This window comes from Apaloderma vittatum, unplaced genomic scaffold, assembly GCF_000703405.1.
Source record: "Apaloderma vittatum isolate BGI_N311 unplaced genomic scaffold, ASM70340v1 scaffold2626, whole genome shotgun sequence".
Taxonomy (NCBI): domain Eukaryota; kingdom Metazoa; phylum Chordata; class Aves; order Trogoniformes; family Trogonidae; genus Apaloderma; species Apaloderma vittatum.
This window is the reverse complement of record NW_009719807.1, coordinates 3874-22910: the sequence shown is the minus strand read 5'-3', so window position 1 is coordinate 22910 and position 19037 is coordinate 3874. Positions and strand designations below refer to the sequence as shown.

Sequence of the window (19037 nt, the reverse complement as noted above, 5' to 3'; positions counted from 1 at the left end):
AGTTCAATATCCTTGCGTGTCCCACTGTTACAGGTTTAGGTGACTTGATTGGATTGGACGTTTGTAGGTCAGGTGCCTCCTCCCTTGAGTTGCCTGGTTTTGTGTGCACATGACTCTTCACAGTAACAGAAGTCAGGTTTTGCTGTGAATTTGTTGCTGTTTGCCTTTCATACTCCATTGGCTTTATCATTCTAATTTAAAATTTTCTGTAAATTACCTAAAATGGACAAATACTTATGAGATATCTTGTGCATCACTGCTTTTTATTTTATAACACATAAGGCCAGTTTTCTGATTCATATAGGAATGTTAAGAAAAAGTCTTAATAAAAGTTATTTGAATAATTATTGGACTTTTGGTATTCAGTGTAAAATGTTCAAATATTTCAGTAAAGGTTTGGTATTCATGGCTGCCTTTATGCTGAGTGCAAGTAGCAGGTAGTGCAAATTATACTGAACTAGATTTTTTTTTTTTAAACTCGTGCTGCTTGAAGAGCAATTTTAGTTACTTCAAAGAGCTGGAAGCTGTGCCAGAAATAGGCTTAATTTATCATTCAAGAACATGTCTTTGTGTGTAAAATTATATTTATATAAAATTTTCTCTCCAGTGGTGTAAATTTGATGACGATGTTGTATCGAGATGTACAAAGGAAGAAGCGATCGAACACAACTACGGAGGCCACGACGACGACTTGTCCGTACGGCACTGTACGAACGCGTACATGTTGGTTTACATCAGGGAATCAAAATTAAGTAGGTGTCCTCTGCGAGCGTTTCAAGTGAGGTTTACATGCGGGGATCCAGGGCTATATTTTGCTTCTGAGTTGTTGACAGTCTTCCTATACAACGGGGCGTCGTTAATTATAGTTGGAATTTATAGATTCTGGGGGAATCAACCAGCCTTTCTCTCACTTTGGGGAAGCATGTGCTAATCTGGTGTCTTAGCACAGCAAGGCAAGGCTGTGTATCTGCAAAATGCTTCAGCCTTGATTGTTTTGTAGGATGGGAAGAGTAGTTTCCTAACTTGAGCGATGGAAACTAAATCTGATGGATTCTAAATATGTACATGTCAGTGTACTTAAAAAAAAATGGAGTGGTGGTAAATATTTTTTTAAATCTGGAAATGAATACTTCATCCCGAAGTCTATGATACGTATTTCATGGAAGTAGTGCATTTTGGCTTGTAGTAGTGCTATTTGGGATAGAGCATGCTTCTTTTGCCAAAACATGATGATATCAAATGATGTTTATAATTAAAAGATGAAAAAAGCCAGTTTTGACTTCAAATCAGAGGAAAGTCAAGTGCGTATGAGGAAAACACTGTTTGATGTAAATCTCGAAATGACATCACAAAATCTGCTTTGTAGGTGAAGTTTTGCAGCCTGTCACAGACCATGATATTCCTCAGCAACTTGTTGAAAGGCTACAAGAAGAGAAGAGGATAGAAGCTCAGAAGAGGAAGGAGAGGCAGGAAGCTCACCTCTATATGCAAGTGCAGGTCAGCTTTTGAAATGCTCCAGTTGCAGCTACCTTACGGTTAAAATTCGCAACTTCAAGCCACCCAATACAAACCTGGATTTTTTATTTATTTTTTCTTTAAATGTGTGTCATTTTAAAGTAGTGTTTGAAGTGAAGTTATGATTTCAGTGCTCATCAGTATATTTACCTGTGCAACAAATCCTAATGGAGCAAACAGCGCTGTGTGTTGTGGATGTTTCTGTGTTCTATGGAAGTTATGTGTGTGGGAATAAAAATGGGAAGTTCAGGTGAAAGGAGAAGGGCCAGGTTATTTAAACGGCTGCCCTGCCACTGCAATTTTATCTCCTTCAGGAATTATTTTCTAAAATTAGAATGTATCTAGCCATAGGCTGCAAGCCTGGACTGTTGCCAAACTGAGCTCATCAAGTAGAAGCAGAAGGAGAGAGTGCTTATATTTGCAATTATCTTTTCGGAAAAGCCAGATGGACTAGGTTGTTATGAGTTGCCTTAAGGAACCCTGTTTATGACTCTTCCCAGAGCCCATCTGGCACAAGAAAGTAGAACCCACTTGCCTCCATGTTTCCTTGCATCTTCCTTCTGGTGTTCCCAAGCTGAGACACGGGTGAGGTTGAGCCTGTTCTACACGGCGTTACACTGGAGCTGTTTTCCGTGGAGAGCCTGGCAGAGAGTTGTGCAGTTTGTCTTTCTGTTAACAGAGAATGCACGGGAGCTCTAGGAAACACATGAAGCCAGCCTCCTTGCATTACACAAGTCAAATAATTATGTAGCCTTTTTTTAAGTGCCAAGATTGTTAGAGCACATGTTTCCAAGATTGGAATCTAAGCACAACTGGTTTTTAATTGGTTGGGATTTGTAAGAGTGAGTGTATTTTAATTACTTACACTGATTTGACTATCAATCACCAGTTTGGGATTTTATTGCAATCTGTATACTTGCAGATTTTCTTCATGAGAACATGAATAGCGTTAGCAGCAGGCAACTCTCCAGAGAGCCAGTATCGTTGCACAGTAAAGCATCACGGAGCGGTATTGGATTGTGCAGCTGAGTTAATACAAGTAGTAACCTTTACATGTAATTTTTCAGATAGTGGCAGAGGATCAGTTCTGTGGTCACCAAGGCAATGATATGTATGATGAAGAAAAAGTGAAATACACCGTCTTCAAAGTATTAAAAAACTCCACACTTACAGAATTTGTTCAAAATCTCTCACAAACGATGGTAAGTTTTCTATAGCTGAGTATCTTTATGCATTCATTTATTTTATTATATTATACTTGCTTCATAGCCTTCGCTGAGTATTGGCAGCTTAGACCTTTCAAAATAGAAGTTCTGTTGAACTGTTTGGATTTAGTAAATATGTATTAGGCTGCTTTTTTGTTGTTTCATTTACAGTAATTTTTTTTTTTTGTTTTAGGGTTTCCCCCAGGATCAAATCAGATTATGGCCAATGCAAGCTAGAAGTAATGGAACGAAAAGACCTGCAATGTTAGATAATGAAGCAGATGGCAATAAAACGGTAATTATTCTTTGATAGAGGACACTATTTCTGTACACCACCCAGGATTTTTTTTTTTTTTTTTTTTTTTATTTCTCTTTAACAGTCTATAAGTTTGAGATGATGTTTTTTTCAGGATTTTCATGTAACTAGTATCTGGTGAAGTTTGATGCTTGAGAAGGCTTGAGATTTAGTGGATTGATTTGAATAGGAGGGAGGAGTGTGGTGCATAATTTTTCTTCCGTAAAGAAAAGCGTGATAATTATTTTTACATTAGATTTAAAATAGAAATGTTTTTTGGAATCCTCCATTATTTGAGCAAAAACTCTGCATTTAATGAAATGTGTGGCTTAAAATGTAAAACACTGTGCCTAAATACTACAGAAAACAGTGATGGGTTTCACTGTCCTGTTACTTCTGAAGTGATTTTCTTGCCACAATAAAGATAGCTGTAGGTATATTTTTAAAATCAAAAGTTAATAGATCGATTTAAAATAAACCCTGTCATTTGTGCTTAATTAATACTTTTTTTTGGGTGGTTCTAAATGTCCTTGTTTCTATTAATAAACTTCATAAACTTCTTGTCATTAATGCGACTTAAAAACCCCTGATTCTCCCACTGATGCAATGTCATAAAGTTTTTGTATGTGATGAAAATGCAGATATCAGGTTATATTCTATCCTCCAGAGTCTTTTTTTAATTCTTCCACATCTTTCTACATAGATGATTGAGCTCAGCGACAATGAAAATCCATGGACAATATTTTTGGAAACAGTAGATCCAGAGATGGCTGCTACTGGAGCAACATTACCCAAGTTTGATAAAGATCGTAAGCATATTTGCTAAAACTTGAGTAAATACAGAATACTTTTATTTGGGTCTATCTCAGGAAATGTTGTGCGTTCCTTTCTTCAGTGATGACACTGATGTACCCATCCAACTACAGGGCTAAAATTTGTTTTTTCTCTCCCAGTTTTCCCCTCATTTCTCCTCAAATGTAAAACACATTTCACATGTTACGAGAATCACTGAATACCTTTAAGTATGTATATAAGAAGTTGATTTATTAAAAACCTGCAGATAAGAATATTTGAATGGCATTAATCAAACCAAAGACACATCTTTGTTACTGGTTAAAGAAAAGCATCTGGGTGAGCCCACCCTCCATACTCAAATAAGCCTGACTTGAAATTAAATCTTGTTCCTTAATTCATAGATGATGTAATGTTGTTTCTGAAGATGTATGATCCGAAGACTCGGAGTTTGAATTATTGTGGACATATCTACACACCTATATCCTGTAAAATACGTAAGTTCTAAAATTCAATTTAATTGCTATAGGTGACATTTTTTGAAAGACAATAGATTAGATATATTTTTCCTTTTCTTTTAGTATTATTTTTGTCACTGAAATCCAAAGTAGGCCGCAGAAAGCAATTCGTTTTTCACCCAGGACCTGGTAACTTTCTCCCCTGTGTTGTGTCAGTGAAACTTTTTGCAAGGCAGAGGGCGTTGCCCCAATACACCATTGCCTGTCAGTTAATTTTCTCTTACAGCTTTACTGTGTTCACCAGGTGCTGCTGAACATAAACAGCTTCTCACCGGGGCAGCCTGAGAGCAGCTGCTCAGGCTGTATTGGGTGTGAGCTTTGATTTTCATATGAATCTCTGAGTAAAAATACTTGGATTTGTCATTTTGAATGTCTCGTTTTGTTGACTTGTACGTGATTTCTGTCTTTTAGCTGTCTTTATTTTTTTTTTAAAGAGGTGAATTTTTTTCTGTGGGGAAGAACAGTGTTAGTCCATCTCAGTGACCTTGGATGGCCTTGCACATATTTTTTTTGTTAACCTGGACAGCTTGCTATCTTAGGCATTTTAAAACCATTTACCCAGGGTAGAAAAATAAGTTCTCTGTTTTTTGCAAGTCTCACTAGCAGTTGAAGTGCAATCTGTTTCACATTCCTTTTCTTTTCCAATAGGTGACTTGCTTCCAGTTATGTGTGAGAGAGCAGGATTTCCACAAGAAACTAACCTTATCCTCTATGAGGTTTGCATTGATAGACTTTTTGTAACGTTCTTGACTTACACATGCTGTAACCAGACAAAAAGATTATTATTGATTAAAAAAAAGGTTGCGCGTAGCACTAGTAGTTTGTGAATCATAAGCACTCTGTAACTTGTAGCTTTCCAGTCTGCAGTGCTGCAGGAGAGCAGCTTTGTAACAGATTTGAAATTAAACAGCTGGAAGTGTGAGGCTTTAAAAACAGAAAGTCTCTCCAGGAGCAGCTTTGCTGTGCTCAATCTCTGCGCATCCTCTGGGTTGCTGTGCTGGAGGAGCTAATGCACTAACATCCTTGGCCATTGTATTTTTAGCGCCCCCCTTAGCCAATGGAGTTGAGAAAATGTTGCATCTTCTCCTTCCTTCGCCAAGTTAGAAGCCAGGAAACAAAAAATACTCGGTCTGCTAGCAGGTTTCTGCCCAAATACAGAAATGGTAAATCTTGAACTGCTTTGTTTATGGAGTGCTGAAGATGCAGATCTTGCCAAGGCTAAGTCCTTGCTGCAGTAAGAACTAGGAATTGTTTGGGATTTTTCGTTGTGATTTTTTCTTAGCAGTCATGCTGCTCTTTATGGTGCTTCCAGGAGAGTGCACACACTTCTGTCCTAAAGAGCAAAACTGTCAGATACTCCTACTCTGTGCAAGTCAGGGTCACAGTTTGATTCCAGTTTATTTAGGCAGATGCTGTTATCCCACAAGGTCAATCTACAAGTATAAATATGTAAAATGCATATAGATATTTTATAATATATGTGTTTTCAGTATGGCTTTGTTGGTTTTATGTATTTTAAGAGGAATGAATTGCTACACAAAATTTCTACACTGTTAAAATAGGTGAGCAAAACCAGTGTTCTCCAGGCCTCCTGGAAACTGCATCAATAGAAGTTTAAGCTCTGAATTTTTTAAAATTTTCAATGCTAACAAGATAATGCTGAATGATAAAATACTTTTGCAAATTAAGCTAATTTGAGTGAGACTCCAAACGTAGAAATGGGCAGCCAGTTTTATCAGTGGACCTTAGCTAAGATTACATGTAGTTTGTGTACTTAGATCCATTCGTGTCACCTTACTGATGATTTCTTCACTATTGTGACCTTTATTTTAGTATTTGGTTTATTTTGTGATCAACATTTTTTGTTCTTCATTGCAGGAAGTTAAACCCAATTTAACAGAAAGGATTCAAGACTACGATGTGTCTCTTGATAAAGCTCTTGATGAACTCATGGATGGTGACATCATAGTGTTTCAGAAGTATGTATTTTAAGGGGCCAGCTTATCATTGCAGTTAAATGACCTGGTTCACTTTGAATGCAGAACTTCCTTTTAACTTAACATTTTTAAAAAGAGCAAAGTATAATTTTCCAACGGTAAACATGTTCTCAGCAGTTCTCACTTTTGTATTCAAAAAGGAAATGAACAGACATCGGTAGTATTTTAAGTATCACATGGCACATTATTTAAGGAAAAGGAAGATTTCATCCTAGTTTAGAAAGGTAATAACCTAAAATAGGTTGTGTTTCAGCAGTGCATCTGAGTTCTGCGGCTTTTTACTTGGAGCCGCTGTAACTTAGACAACGAAGAGCCTACCGGCATTTCAGATCTCAGGCTCGATACCTTTGCCACTGTACAAGGCTCTTGGCTTGGAGCTCCCTTCAGCCTAGAACTAAACTAAACTCCTTTCCCTTTTTTTCCTTTCACTCATGCTCATAGTAAGTTCCTTATTGATCTGCAGTGGTGAGATGCTCCCAGTTTGGCCGAGCATATGCGACTCATAGGTGTACTGGTGCTTCAACTGGAGTTTTCTCCAAGGCAAAGGGAGAACTCCTGCATCTCGTATCCATTAAAGGGATCTTTCATAAGCTTGTCAGGGCTATAAATCAGCATTTCTGTGCTCTCACTCCTGATGGTCACACCCAACTGTGTTGCTCTGTTTCTCTCCATGGGCTGACAGTGGGTGGAAGCCAGCTAGTCTATCTTCAGCACTCTTACCCCAGATTATGTGAGATGAATGTATTTCTCATGTCATGCCTTGGAGCTCGCATTCCCTGTTGACCCAGTTGGTGTTATGCACCTTTGGCTGGCTGCTGACTCCTGGGTAAGTGCACAGCTTGTACCCTGGTGCTATTTCTTCGCTGAGAAGATAGGGGTACCAGTCAGTAGAGACCCAAACCAGCATCTGCGCCCACTGTTCTGCTCTGGTGGTTTGAGGAGCGCGGTTGTACGTCTGGCCCCTGTGCAAAGCAGTTAGTACAGGAGTTGTACGAAAGCGGTGCCAGTGTTCGTACCCACAGGCAGTAACGAGGTGCTGGGCTGGGAGGGAGGGGCCATGGGGGCTGGCGTGCCGCTGCCGAGGGGCCGCGTTCAGAGGTGGCCAGCGGAGCGAGCACAGCGTGCCGGTGGCTCTGCCCTTGTGGCACGCAGAAACACTCAGAGCTGTGGGTCGCTGCTGGCTGTATTAGTTCCACTGTGTACGAGTGGTGGCTCATTACAAAGGTTTCTCAACTTCGTTTCTCTATCTCTCGACTGCTGCTGCCTTACTAAGTTTTGAAAAGCCCTGATTGCTTGCCTGCGTAATAATGCGACATATAACGGTATTGTCATTTGTTTGCTCTTGTAGGGATGACCCAGAAAATGATAACAGTGAGCTACCAACAGCTAAAGAATACTTCCGAGACCTCTATCATCGTGTGGATGTCATTTTCTGTGACAAAACCATCCCTAACGACCCAGGCTTTGTTGTTACTTTATCCAATAGGATGAATTACTTTCAGGCATGTTCCCTATTTGTTTTTCTGCTTTTGTTTCCTTATTATGAAAGTAACTTTTGCAGCAGTTCACAAGTGCGTTATAGGTACTTGTGGAAAAGAGCAGATGTGTTTTTGTACAATTTTTGCATTGTGGTAATGAAAAATGTAATGCTTGTGAGAAGAAAATAGTCCCCAACCGCCCAGTTTTATTAATATTGAGTTATTTGACAATAGGATTCTTTCTTGATAAATCATTCTACTCTGTCAAGGAAATGATATTCTAATGAAATTATGTGTTGGCTTTGTAAGTGACGTATAAAATTTGCGTAGTTTAGCTGCTGAAAGGAAAATGTTGTGGGAATCTAGTGAGATCTAATTTCTACTTGTAATACCACGAACACGATAATCATTTCGTAGACCAAACCGCATTGCTTTCTTCACACAATGCTGTTCAACGCTCAGTGGCACTAACATTCTGCGATAAAGGGTCACTGGGGATGTTTAGAAGAGGAGAACTGGACAGTGAAACTTTAAAAAAATATTAAAATAAAGTTGGTCTGATCTGTTAAGAGCCGGAATGAATCTGGTTCCCTACAGTTCTCCTGCAGTTGCTTTTGTCCCTGTCAAAAAGATGACTTACAGCCAGACAGTTTATTTTCTATCACCAAAGACAGGAACTCTGAGCACCTGCATACGCAGGGGAAGTTATTTCACTTTTACTTGAAGTGTAGGTTCTTCATAGGTTTGTTGGGTTGTTTTGGGGGGTTTTTTTGGCAAGGGAAAAATAGATGGCGAATCCCCATGCTTTTTGTGAGGCTGTGCCATGAAATAAACCGGTGTGAGAATAATGTGGTAATATTGCCCAGCAAGCTAACTCCCTTAGAGTGAATTAACAAGCAGTGGGAACTGTCAGAGAACAAGTCTTACTTATTTCCCCAATAATACTATAATTACAAAAAAACACAACACCACAGCAAAACCAACCAAACACCCCCTCCAAAAAAAAAAAAAAATGAGTAAAGCTTATCTTGATGATTTTGTGGGGTTTTGGTGACGGTGATTTATTGTAATAACAGACAGTTTCCTCATTATTTTTTCCTAGTATATCTTATTCTGTGTGAGGTTCAGAAGCTTTATTTCGCCTTCAGGAGGTAGACAGTCATGGATCTCTCAAAATTTCAGAAGCACAGTGTTGTTGACACGTAATGAATGACTGTATGATTGTAGAGCAATGTCATAACAGTGTAAAATAATTCAGACCTTACAAAAACTTTATTTGCAGGTTGCAAAGACAGTTGCGCAGAGACTTAATACGGATCCAATGCTATTACAGTTTTTCAAGTCCCAAGGGTAAGACTGGATTTCCTTAGTGTTCTGTGTCTAAACTATTCTTTATAATACTTAACCCAAGTACGGATAGGTAGCAGTTACTTTGGAGTTTTTTCCAGGCTCTTAACTAAATCTTTGCCGGTCAAATGTTAGTGTTCTGGCAGGCACAGCGAGTTGTGTACATGCTTTTAAGTATTGCCACAGCTCGCTCTAAGGTCTCAAAGAATTCCACGTTTTAGAAGAGTTCTAGGAAGTGTCATTCAAAAATGAGGCATGTTACAAGGACACTTGCTAGAACTCTTCTGAAATGTGGGATTCTTGATTATTAAGCTAATGCAAGTGCTGTCTAGTGAATGCAGATTTCTAGAATGCAGGAGAGCAGAAACAAATGCACATAAAAGCAGGATTTTTTACTGGTTTTACATGTTTAAATGCACAAGTTACTTCACTGATTTTCCCCCTCGTCCCCCAATGCCTGCAGGTGAGGTTTTATGAAGATAGTGATGGCCTAACAAGTTCACAGCTACTGAAAGGGACATTCTGGTTTAAGTGGTGTTCTCAGGCACACTTGTGTAAAACTGGGTTTGAATCTTTATGAAACTGTAGCAGAAAGTAGCATATCAGTAGTGTTATATAAATATATATATGCTGCAGGAAGGATGCACACACACAAATTATATCATCTTTCTGTGTTCATGGAAGTGTAGATTGCTCTTTATTAAGCTGTAGGTATCTCCCTTCATCATCAATGAGACGGTTGTAATTAGAGGAGCACTTTACAGTGCTGTGGTTGCTCAGGAAATTGCTGTGTCATGTGGCTCCACAACTTCACGTTTCACACTCTAAAGCCTGTGCTGCTCTACTAGGGATTTCAGAGGAGTGTAGGTCTGCCACCGTGCAGCATTAAAGGTGAGCTTGTAAACATCTGAGAGTTAACACGCCCCGTGACCGGGATTTCTGTTCCTGTACACTCACCTGTTTCGAAAAATCACAAAAGCACCAAGTATAGCGCTCCTTAGGCTGTGCTAGCAAGTCTGTGAAACTGGGAACCAGGAATATAAATGTGCTTGGTGCTTGGATTTCCTCAGCAGTGATGGCTTGTAAAGAGATATTTATGTTTTTCCTTCCGTAGTTATAGGGATGGCCCTGGTAATCCTCTTAGACATAATTATGAAGGTACTTTAAGAGATCTTCTGCAGTTCTTCAAGCCTAGGCAACCTAAAAAGCTTTACTATCAACAGGTAAGAGTCTTTTGTTTTTCTCCTTGCAACTGAAAAAAAATAATCCTGCCCTATACAAAGTATGCCTAAAGTGTTTTTCTTTTCTTCCTTAAGCTCAAAATGAAAATAACTGATTTTGAAAACAGAAGAAGTTTTAAATGCATATGGCTAAATAACCAGTTTAGGGAAGAGGTGAGTGAGTTACGCTGTTGCTTCTGTGTCACAACTAGTATAGCTGTAATTTTGATTTGCACACTCTGTTCCTCAGTAGCACAAAATTTGACAAAGTTGTACCTTATGTTAAAGAAACGCCCACAAAAAAAAAACCAAAAAAGCCAAGCAACTCAAAAGCACCAAAAAAAACACATAAAAAATAAACTTACAAAAATCATGTCATTTATTAACTAAAATTTGGAACATAGTTTCTAACTTCAGCAATTTGTTATCGTTTAAACCTGAATTTTTCATGGAGGTGAATGCACTGTATTCTGTTCTTTAATACAGTTGGTTACGTTTTCAGATTTTCTAACAATTCTTCTGTTTCAAATTCCACAGGAAATAACAGTATATCCCGATAAGCACGGGTGTGTGCGGGACCTGCTAGAAGAATGTAAAAAAGTTGTAGAACTCTCTGAAAAAGGTTCAGGGAAATTAAGGTAAAGCTGGAAGATTTTGCCTTCTTTTATGCGATCGTGTGAATTTTATGCAGAAAAGTATCCGTAGAATTTAAAATACTGTGGAAACTATTATCATCAAATGAAGTCCGATACTGAGTTAAAAATAAAAAGCTTCCAGAATCACATTGTTAAGAGAGTTCTTATTAACTATGAATATAAATTTTATATAATAATTTTGCATTTCATAAAAGTTAACATCCTAGAGATGTGTAAGTTTTTCCGTTGCATTAGTTAACTCACAATTTACTAATAGTTTCCAATTCAAGCATTTCATGCTGTTCAATTCTCAGTAGCTAGAAGTGAGGCCATTTAAAGACAGTTTATAAAACAATCTAAATCAAAAACCTTTGTCTTGTAATCACACATACTGGCTTTTTTTGCTGTGAGCTACAATTTGGAATCTCACAGCTTAATTTTTACTAAAGGCTGAATTTAAAGTTTTACAAATAGAGTAGCAGCATCTGTTTACATCCTGACTCCACTAATCCTTCTCAAGGTTAGAGAAACAAATGTGGCATGGATTTATTTTTTTTTTTAAATAACTCTTTAATGCTTTTCCTGTTTGGTTTGTTTAAGGCTGCTAGAAATTGTAAGTTACAAAATAATTGGTGTCCATCAGGAAGATGAGCTGTTAGAGTGTTTGTCACCTGCAACAAGTCGAACGTTTCGAATAGAGGTAAATATTCCTTTCTTGAAGAAAGTTTAAGACTTTGAGAGAAGAAACTCTCTGAAATGGTTATTTTCAAAGAGTGATACTTGCAGTAAGCTAGATTACATGACAATATGTGTGTATTTTTCAAGGAGATGCTTCTAGATTTTTTCCTTTGTTTTGTCTGCTTCTCCATGGTGATTTCATTCTTTATGTTTTTATGTATGTTTATTATAACACCACATGAAGACTTGGCAAGGGTTTGTCCATAGGACATTTGCCTCCTTAGCAGTAATTCCAAGGTTGGTTTGAGGACTCATGATATAAATATTTGAGTAGAACCCACTTTCATACTCTTGACTTAAATATTCTAGAATACTTTGTTTCCTTTTCTGTTAAATTTGACCTTCTTCAGCCAAATTTTTATACTCAGGTGATTTTTCTAAATGTTTCATTGCTCAAATCTGTTTACTTGTCTCAAAGGTCAGATTTTTTTTTTTAAAAAAAAACATGTTTCCAATATAAACTGTAATGAGGATGTGACTAGAGGTCTGTGATACTGCTGGTGGAAGATTTCGTGTCAAAAAAGGCATCTGGGGAGGCCAGGGAAGTATTTTCTGGGTAGTGAAAGCTAAAATGCTGTCATGCCAGGGATGAGTGACTCTTGTAAAGACTCTGTCAAACAGCATGATTCTTTTAATTGTTTTTAAATAGACTTGCTTTACATTAGTAGCAGCATATTAATTATGCTTTTAGTTACTTAATAAGTTATTTTTGGTGAAGTTTTAGCTGATTGCAGTCAAAATTTTATGTCTGGATCTAGGAAATTCCTCTGGACCAGGTAGATATAGATAAAGAAAATGAGATGCTCATCACAGTGGCACATTTCCACAAAGAGGTTTTTGGGACATTTGGAATTCCGTTCTTGCTAAGGATACACCAGGTACAGTATGCTTCCTTTTTTTTTTTTTCCCGCCATGGGATAATTTTGGTGATGTTTTCTTAAGGCGCTTTCGAAGGAATTGGTTGGTATAGAAAGAGTATAGGAAGATACTGCTCCTGCATAAAAGGTTTTGCCCTATATATGCCTACCGATGGCTAAGTCACCCCATCTTGGCTTTTTTTTTTTTTTTGGCACATACAGATTGTTTAGTGTTTCAGTGAGCCTCTGCAGTATCTAAAAAGTAAGCATTTGGCATCAGCCAAGGATTGGAAATGCTGTGAAAGCGATACTACTCCCCACAGCAACAAGCCGAGAGTCCTATTTCTAATAACCCTTCAGTAATGGCGATGCAAAACTGGCAAGGCCATGGGCGTGCGGCTTCTTTCTGAGACACGTCATTATGAAAAATGAGTTTGCTTTCTTTGACATTTTCTAAGATGACTTTGAATCTCATAACTTCTGTAATTCGATGTGCTGCATCTTCTAGGGTTGGAAGTTAATACAAGAATGAAAGCTAATTTTGAAAGCTTTATTTAAATTCTTAAGTTCTTATGTGGTGCTGCTCCAGCTGAATGCCAGACTGATTCTTTTAATATCAAGGTGTATTTCTGGGGGCAGTTAGCAATTTGCTTCTAAACCTTTCCTGGTTTAGAATTAGCTAATTCTGTCGAAGGTTTGGAATGAGAATCCACATCTCTGCATCCTATAGAATTTTACTCTATTTCCATATGGTTGATCAATGTAGAATATAACCTGTGGGTTTATTTCTGGTAGAAACCATTTGCACTGCATTTCCCTGTCTATGACAACCGATATGTGTAATTGTTGTGTGAGTTGATGGTATCTGTGGCATTTTGGGCAGTTCACGTACACAGCATGCAGAAACATATTATAAAAAGTTACAACTTGACGATGAGATGTAGAGGCTTTAAAAAAAGCAACATCCTTAGAAAAAATGTGGGTTTTCTCCCCAAATTTCTCTTTTGCTGCTGATTTTCTAACTCTGTTTCTTAACTTTAACCTTGCTTGCATATATCGCTAGCAGAGCTTGGTCAATTTATGGGACAGCATAATCACGAATCAATAAGTTGCTGAATATTATAGCAAGTTGTGTGTGGTTATTCCTTATTGTAGCATATGATGTTGATGCTTCTGCAATTTAGTAAATAACGGAGAAATTAAGGCAGTGTATTTCAGCAAGGCTTGAAGCAGGGCATTAACAGCATCCCTTTTTTTCCTACACTTTTTTGACATTAAACTTCTTGTTGTAATTATTAGGGTGAACACTTCAGAGAGGTTATGAAGCGGATTCAGACAATGCTGGACATACAAGAAAAAGAATTTGAAAAGGTAATGGCAAGTTGGGAGAGTTTTTATTGCCGATTGTAGACCCTAAATGAGTTTATTTTAAGAAGCTGGAACACCACAGATTTGGGATAAGTGCAGGTTTTGATCAATAGAAAAATTGCTTGGCTTGAATAATGCTATAATGCTTTTTTTTTCTGAGAATAATTAGGTGGGATGTCTGGGAGTAGTATTTCTGTCTTGCATCAAAAGAGATGCTTGGCAAAACATTGAAGTAACCTAGAAAAGTTGAGGTGGTGCAGGACCTCTAGAGGCCACCCACTTCAGATTCCTGCTCAGAGCAGAACATAAAGTTCAGTCAGGCTGCTCACGGTCTTCCCTAGTTGCACGTTGAAAACTCGCAAGGCTGGGGATTCTGCCAGATTTAGAGCATTGCCACTGTCGTAGAGTCACAGAGTGCCTTGGGTTGGGAGGCACCTCTAAAGGCCATCGCCCTTGCAGTGAGCAGGGACGTATTTAATTACCTCAGGTTGCCCCTATCCAATCTGACCCGGAATGAACTTTTTGAAGACTGATTTATGGTTTTTTTAAAACACGTAATCTGAGTTGTTCGTTTGGCAACTTGTGATAGTTTCCTCTTGGCCTTGTGCTGTGCAGCTCTGAGAAGCGTGTGCTGCTGTCTGGTGGAAGACTAGATGCCCCAGTTAGCTTTTTCTTCTCTAAACCAACCCATTTTCCTTAGCTGCTCGTGCCTTAGCTTGTTCCTTCAGCTTGTCAGGGGGCTCCAGCCCCCAAACTCTTACTGAGCCACTGCTGGACTTGCTGCAGTTTGCAACAAACTTCTTTTTTTCCCTGGAGGGCCTGAGCCTGGACATAGCACTCCAGATAAGAGGTTCATGATTTCCTGAACATGCATTTTATCACATTTTCTAGGTAGCTGATGAAGATTTTAAACCGAATTGGCCTTTATCAACCCCTGAAGAATACTACTTGTAACCAGTTAGAGTATGAAATTAGACCTGAAGGTTTTATTTTAATGTAGTATCTTACCAGTTGTTTGTTTTTTTTTTTCCTTTACATAGTTTAAATTTGCCATTGTAATGATGGGCCGACACCAATATCTCAATGAAGATGAGTATGAAGTGAACTTGAAAGATTTTGAGCCCCAACCTGGTGAGTTGTTGGACAACCTGACTATTCTTCTGACCTGCTGAAGTTGCTCTGCCAGTTGTTATAAAGCGATTATCCTTAACTCAGGATGCAGACTTGGTTCTTTGCACGTGAAATACAAATACGTAGTAACTTTGGACATGAAATGTACGTAGTACCTAAGCAAGTACTTGTATGCACTTATGTGCATACTTAACAGCTAAGTGTGTATGTTAGACTGAGAATATAGAATTTTATGTATAAAAATAACTAAATAATCTGTTCCCTTGTGAGTCAGAGGTTTGCATTTGAGTGACCCGATGGGTCAAAGAGCAGTATAGCACACTTTACAGGAGAGAGTTACGCTGTCAGTCGCACCTTACCTGCGTTGTCCATCTGCTCCCGTGGATGTTTGATTCTCACAGTGTTATTATGTGCTCACGTTATTCCTAAAAAATATTCTCATGAGATTCTTATTTTATCTGTGCTGCAGAGTGGTTCTTGAATTCTCATGTTCATTGAAGATATTTCTTGTTCGTTCTTGATATTTTCAATGAATCTGAAGAATCTGGCAAGAGTATTACGTATGTGAACAGGATGCTGTTTAGATTTTCTTCTCCTAAGATACGATTCACTGAGCTACAAGCGCAGCTCTGCTCTGAATTGGTTGATGGATGGGCTACCAGCTTGTTTACGTGACTGGTGATTAAAGCGCTGTTCTCTGAGAAATTTACACAGAGGAGAAACCAGGTTTACCCTTCAGGAGTTCCACCACAGTCATTTTTTGAGAATTCCAGCTGGGAACAGCACCTTGGAATTCGGAGTCAGGGCTCTACTGAAAGCCTTGAATTGATTATTTTGTTGGATTTTTTTTTTCCCCCTAGCTTAGCTGAGCGTTCCTTTCTGTGAATGGCTCTGCCTGGTAGAAATGAGATTGAGGATAACTTGCTCTCCACAGTCTTTTTCTGACGATTATGAGCTGTTTTTGTTGGCAGGTTGTGCCAGGGCCAGACTTTCTCTGATTTTTTTTTTTTTCAAGCCATGTTCTGGATTTATTTAACAGTTGTAAAGAAATCCTGTAACTGTCCATTTATTTTGAAACCCACAGAGAGTAAGGCCCTACACTATTACCGAGGGCTTTGCAGGAACCTAACAAAAAGCTCTCTCGTGGTATGCGACACAGCCAGGTTTCTGGCTTATGGCTGTGAAGATGAGGGGACTTGCCAACACTTCAAAAGCCTGCATCTGCACAAATCCTCTGTGAGCAGAGAAGCGTGGAGGCAACTCTTTTCATTTTTTTATGCCCTAATTGTGAGGGGTTTCTGGGTGATGAACTTGGAGGTGGACATTCCTCTCTGGATGGATAAACTCTCTTGTGGGCTCAGAGCGTGCAGAGCCTTGATTTTACTCTGCAGGTCATCTTTCTGGGGGCAGGAAGGGAAAGGCAACAGTCTGAAAGGAGCTGTCAGGACTCTGTGAGCAAAGCCAAGTCAGTGTTGCCAGAACAATGTGGGAGACTCGCCAGGTAACTAGGGCAAAAATACAGAATATGGCAGAAATTGGAAAAGGGAGAGCTTCAGCTGTTTGTCGGAGTTGTAGGGACTGTGAGATTAAAGGGGTTTAATTTGAGAGCTCGCAGGACGATGCCCCTTTGATACAATGCACTTAGAATTCATTGCCCCCCTGAAATTCTCCTATGGGGTGACAATACGATGTTCTAATGTCTTCTTACCCAAGTAGTATTTCAAGGCGTGGGCTCACCCGTGTCTGCGAATACCCAATTTTAACACGTGCTGGGCTGATTGAACCAAAGCTCTGGCCTTCCCCGATGTGATGGACGTGGCTGCTGTCAGCAGGGTCCCTCTGCTTTCACCAAGACACGCTCCAGCGCTGACTGTGCTGGTGCTAACGGTGTAGGACTTCATTTCTTTCTTGGAAAGACATTCAGGTGATCTCAACGAGATTGGCAGGTTTTTTATATTTGACATTGACTGCTATGCCAAACGGAAAGACAGATAATTTTGACTGAAGAAAATATATCCAAAAATGCAGATGTGGGCAGCCGAAAAGGTCAAGTGTTTTATGCTTTAGTGGTTGCAGTGGATGGCTTTGAATGTAGGAATGTGCTTTTCTTGCTGAGGGGGCTATTTAGTTTCTGCATTTATCATTTCACTTCAAAGAACATTTGATGCTCTGCATTGAGGACATCTTAAAAGAGATTTTCTCCCATTTGCAAGAAGCGTTTGGACTGTGATTTTTCATGAAAACTCGCAGTAGATAAAACTATACTGGGTTGAAGGAGTGAAAAAATCTGTCTGCTTTCTTTACAATCTAAATAGGACTTTTTTTCTCAGAAAACAGAGGTCGGTTACGTGACTTCTTAATTAACTGATTATTTATATTTTGCATGAATTTAACAAATATTCCCACTTAAACCAGGTGATAAGCATAACTTAACTAGGCCAGAGACAACTTGCAATATTGCAAATACTACACGTTATCATATTTAGATGATGGTGCCTTCCTGTCTCAAACACTTTGGTGAAAGCTGGTACTTTGTGCCTGTGGCCATGAATTATAACCGTAGTTTTCTTGCTTTACCCACACTTCACTCTTGTGAACTGCTGTAAGTGACGGAAGAGGAGAAAAACCAGCTACCTAATCCAGAAGCAGCCCGAACATGTGCTGCTGGAGGGAAAGCAGTGGGCAGGAAAAGCCCCCCTGTTGGCAGTGGGCTGTCGGACTGTTCGGCAGCCGCCTTCCATACCCCGTGGTTCCTCGCAGACCTCGAAGAGTTCGTGTAAAGAAAACTTTCCAGTTTAGTCTTAACCTGATGATTTTTTTCTCTTTTCTCTTCTAGGCAACATGTCTCATCCAAGGCCATGGCTAGGGCTTGACCATTTCAATAAAGCCCCAAAGAGAAGTCGCTACACTTACCTTGAAAAAGCTATTAAAATCCATAACTGACTTACTTAACCAGATTGTCGAGGCAAGGGACAAAAATAAGTGTGTGTGTGCACCTTTTTAACAACTGTAGAACTTTGGTACACGTGCACTATATCCGAAGTCTTCAGCAAGAGGATTTGCTGCTGATGTTAATTTTATTTTGTTGAGGCTGTTCAGTTTGGCTTCTCTGTATCTATTGACTGCCCTTTTTGAGCAAAATGAAGGTGTTTTTATAAAGCTTGGATGCCAATGAGAGTTATTTTATGGTAAACGTAATGCAAGGCAATTGTCAGCATAATGAGGGAAGAGTTTAGTAGAACAGTTGACATTGGCAAAATATTTGTCTGTAGTACGTTTAGAGATGGCATAAGCTGGCTGGCTGCCCTTCCCAGAGTGGTGTTCGCCATCACTGCAGCTAGTAAGTCTTATGTTTAGACTCACATCAGATTTATTTCCTTCAGTTATACTTTAAATGACATTTTTGTGCATTTGTAAATGCAAAAAAAAAAAAATCTCACATCATCAATAAATAGCAATCTCTACTTCATTGTGTACATTGTTGGCACTTATTCGGGATTTTTGTCTCCTCCAGCTGCATAGAATCTTTTAAAATAATCTAGTTTTCCTTTAATTTAGTCACTACTTCGCATCCCGTTTTGCCAAGTGGATGCCCTGAGTCCTAAAAAAAAAAAAGATATTTGGGTCCTCTTATGAAATTTTCAGCCATTGATAAATACAGTTGTGATTTATTGAGCCATCTTCTGGCAAATACACTCAAAAGTTGGCAAAAGCAAGTGAAAAGGTTATAAATACCATTAATTTAGTTAACGTGGGAAGAGATGGGGAAAACACAAGAAATAGCCTTTTAGCACAGAGGGCATGCTCACTAGTGTTTAGTAAGCTGTTGACTTTGTATAAAAACGGAGGAAAAAAAAAGAAAAAAGAAGAAAAAAAAAGAAAAACTTAAATTGTATATTTAATGAATGAACATGTACAATTTAACACTTGGAGGTTAATTT

The 19037-nt window shown here is 38.8% G+C and overlaps 1 protein-coding gene across 1 annotated transcript in view; it reads left to right on the top strand.

Annotated features, from left to right (window-relative positions):
* USP7 (ubiquitin specific peptidase 7 (herpes virus-associated)) overlaps positions 1–18563 on the top strand; it is a 38948-nt gene extending 20385 nt beyond the window's left edge. Inside the window, exons 13-30 of the mRNA XM_009870761.1 lie at positions 608–752; positions 1367–1497; positions 2583–2717; positions 2914–3015; positions 3719–3824; positions 4212–4304; positions 4974–5041; positions 6204–6304; positions 7671–7824; positions 9083–9150; positions 10262–10370; positions 10464–10541; positions 10905–11005; positions 11603–11702; positions 12499–12618; positions 13897–13968; positions 15006–15096; positions 17933–18563. Coding sequence (XP_009869063.1) covers positions 608–752; positions 1367–1497; positions 2583–2717; positions 2914–3015; positions 3719–3824; positions 4212–4304; positions 4974–5041; positions 6204–6304; positions 7671–7824; positions 9083–9150; positions 10262–10370; positions 10464–10541; positions 10905–11005; positions 11603–11702; positions 12499–12618; positions 13897–13968; positions 15006–15096; positions 17933–18039 — 1881 coding nt within the window. The 3' untranslated portion in view covers positions 18040–18563. The remainder of the gene's footprint in view (positions 1–607; positions 753–1366; positions 1498–2582; positions 2718–2913; positions 3016–3718; positions 3825–4211; positions 4305–4973; positions 5042–6203; positions 6305–7670; positions 7825–9082; positions 9151–10261; positions 10371–10463; positions 10542–10904; positions 11006–11602; positions 11703–12498; positions 12619–13896; positions 13969–15005; positions 15097–17932) is intronic.
* Positions 18564–19037: the final 474 nt, after the last annotated feature.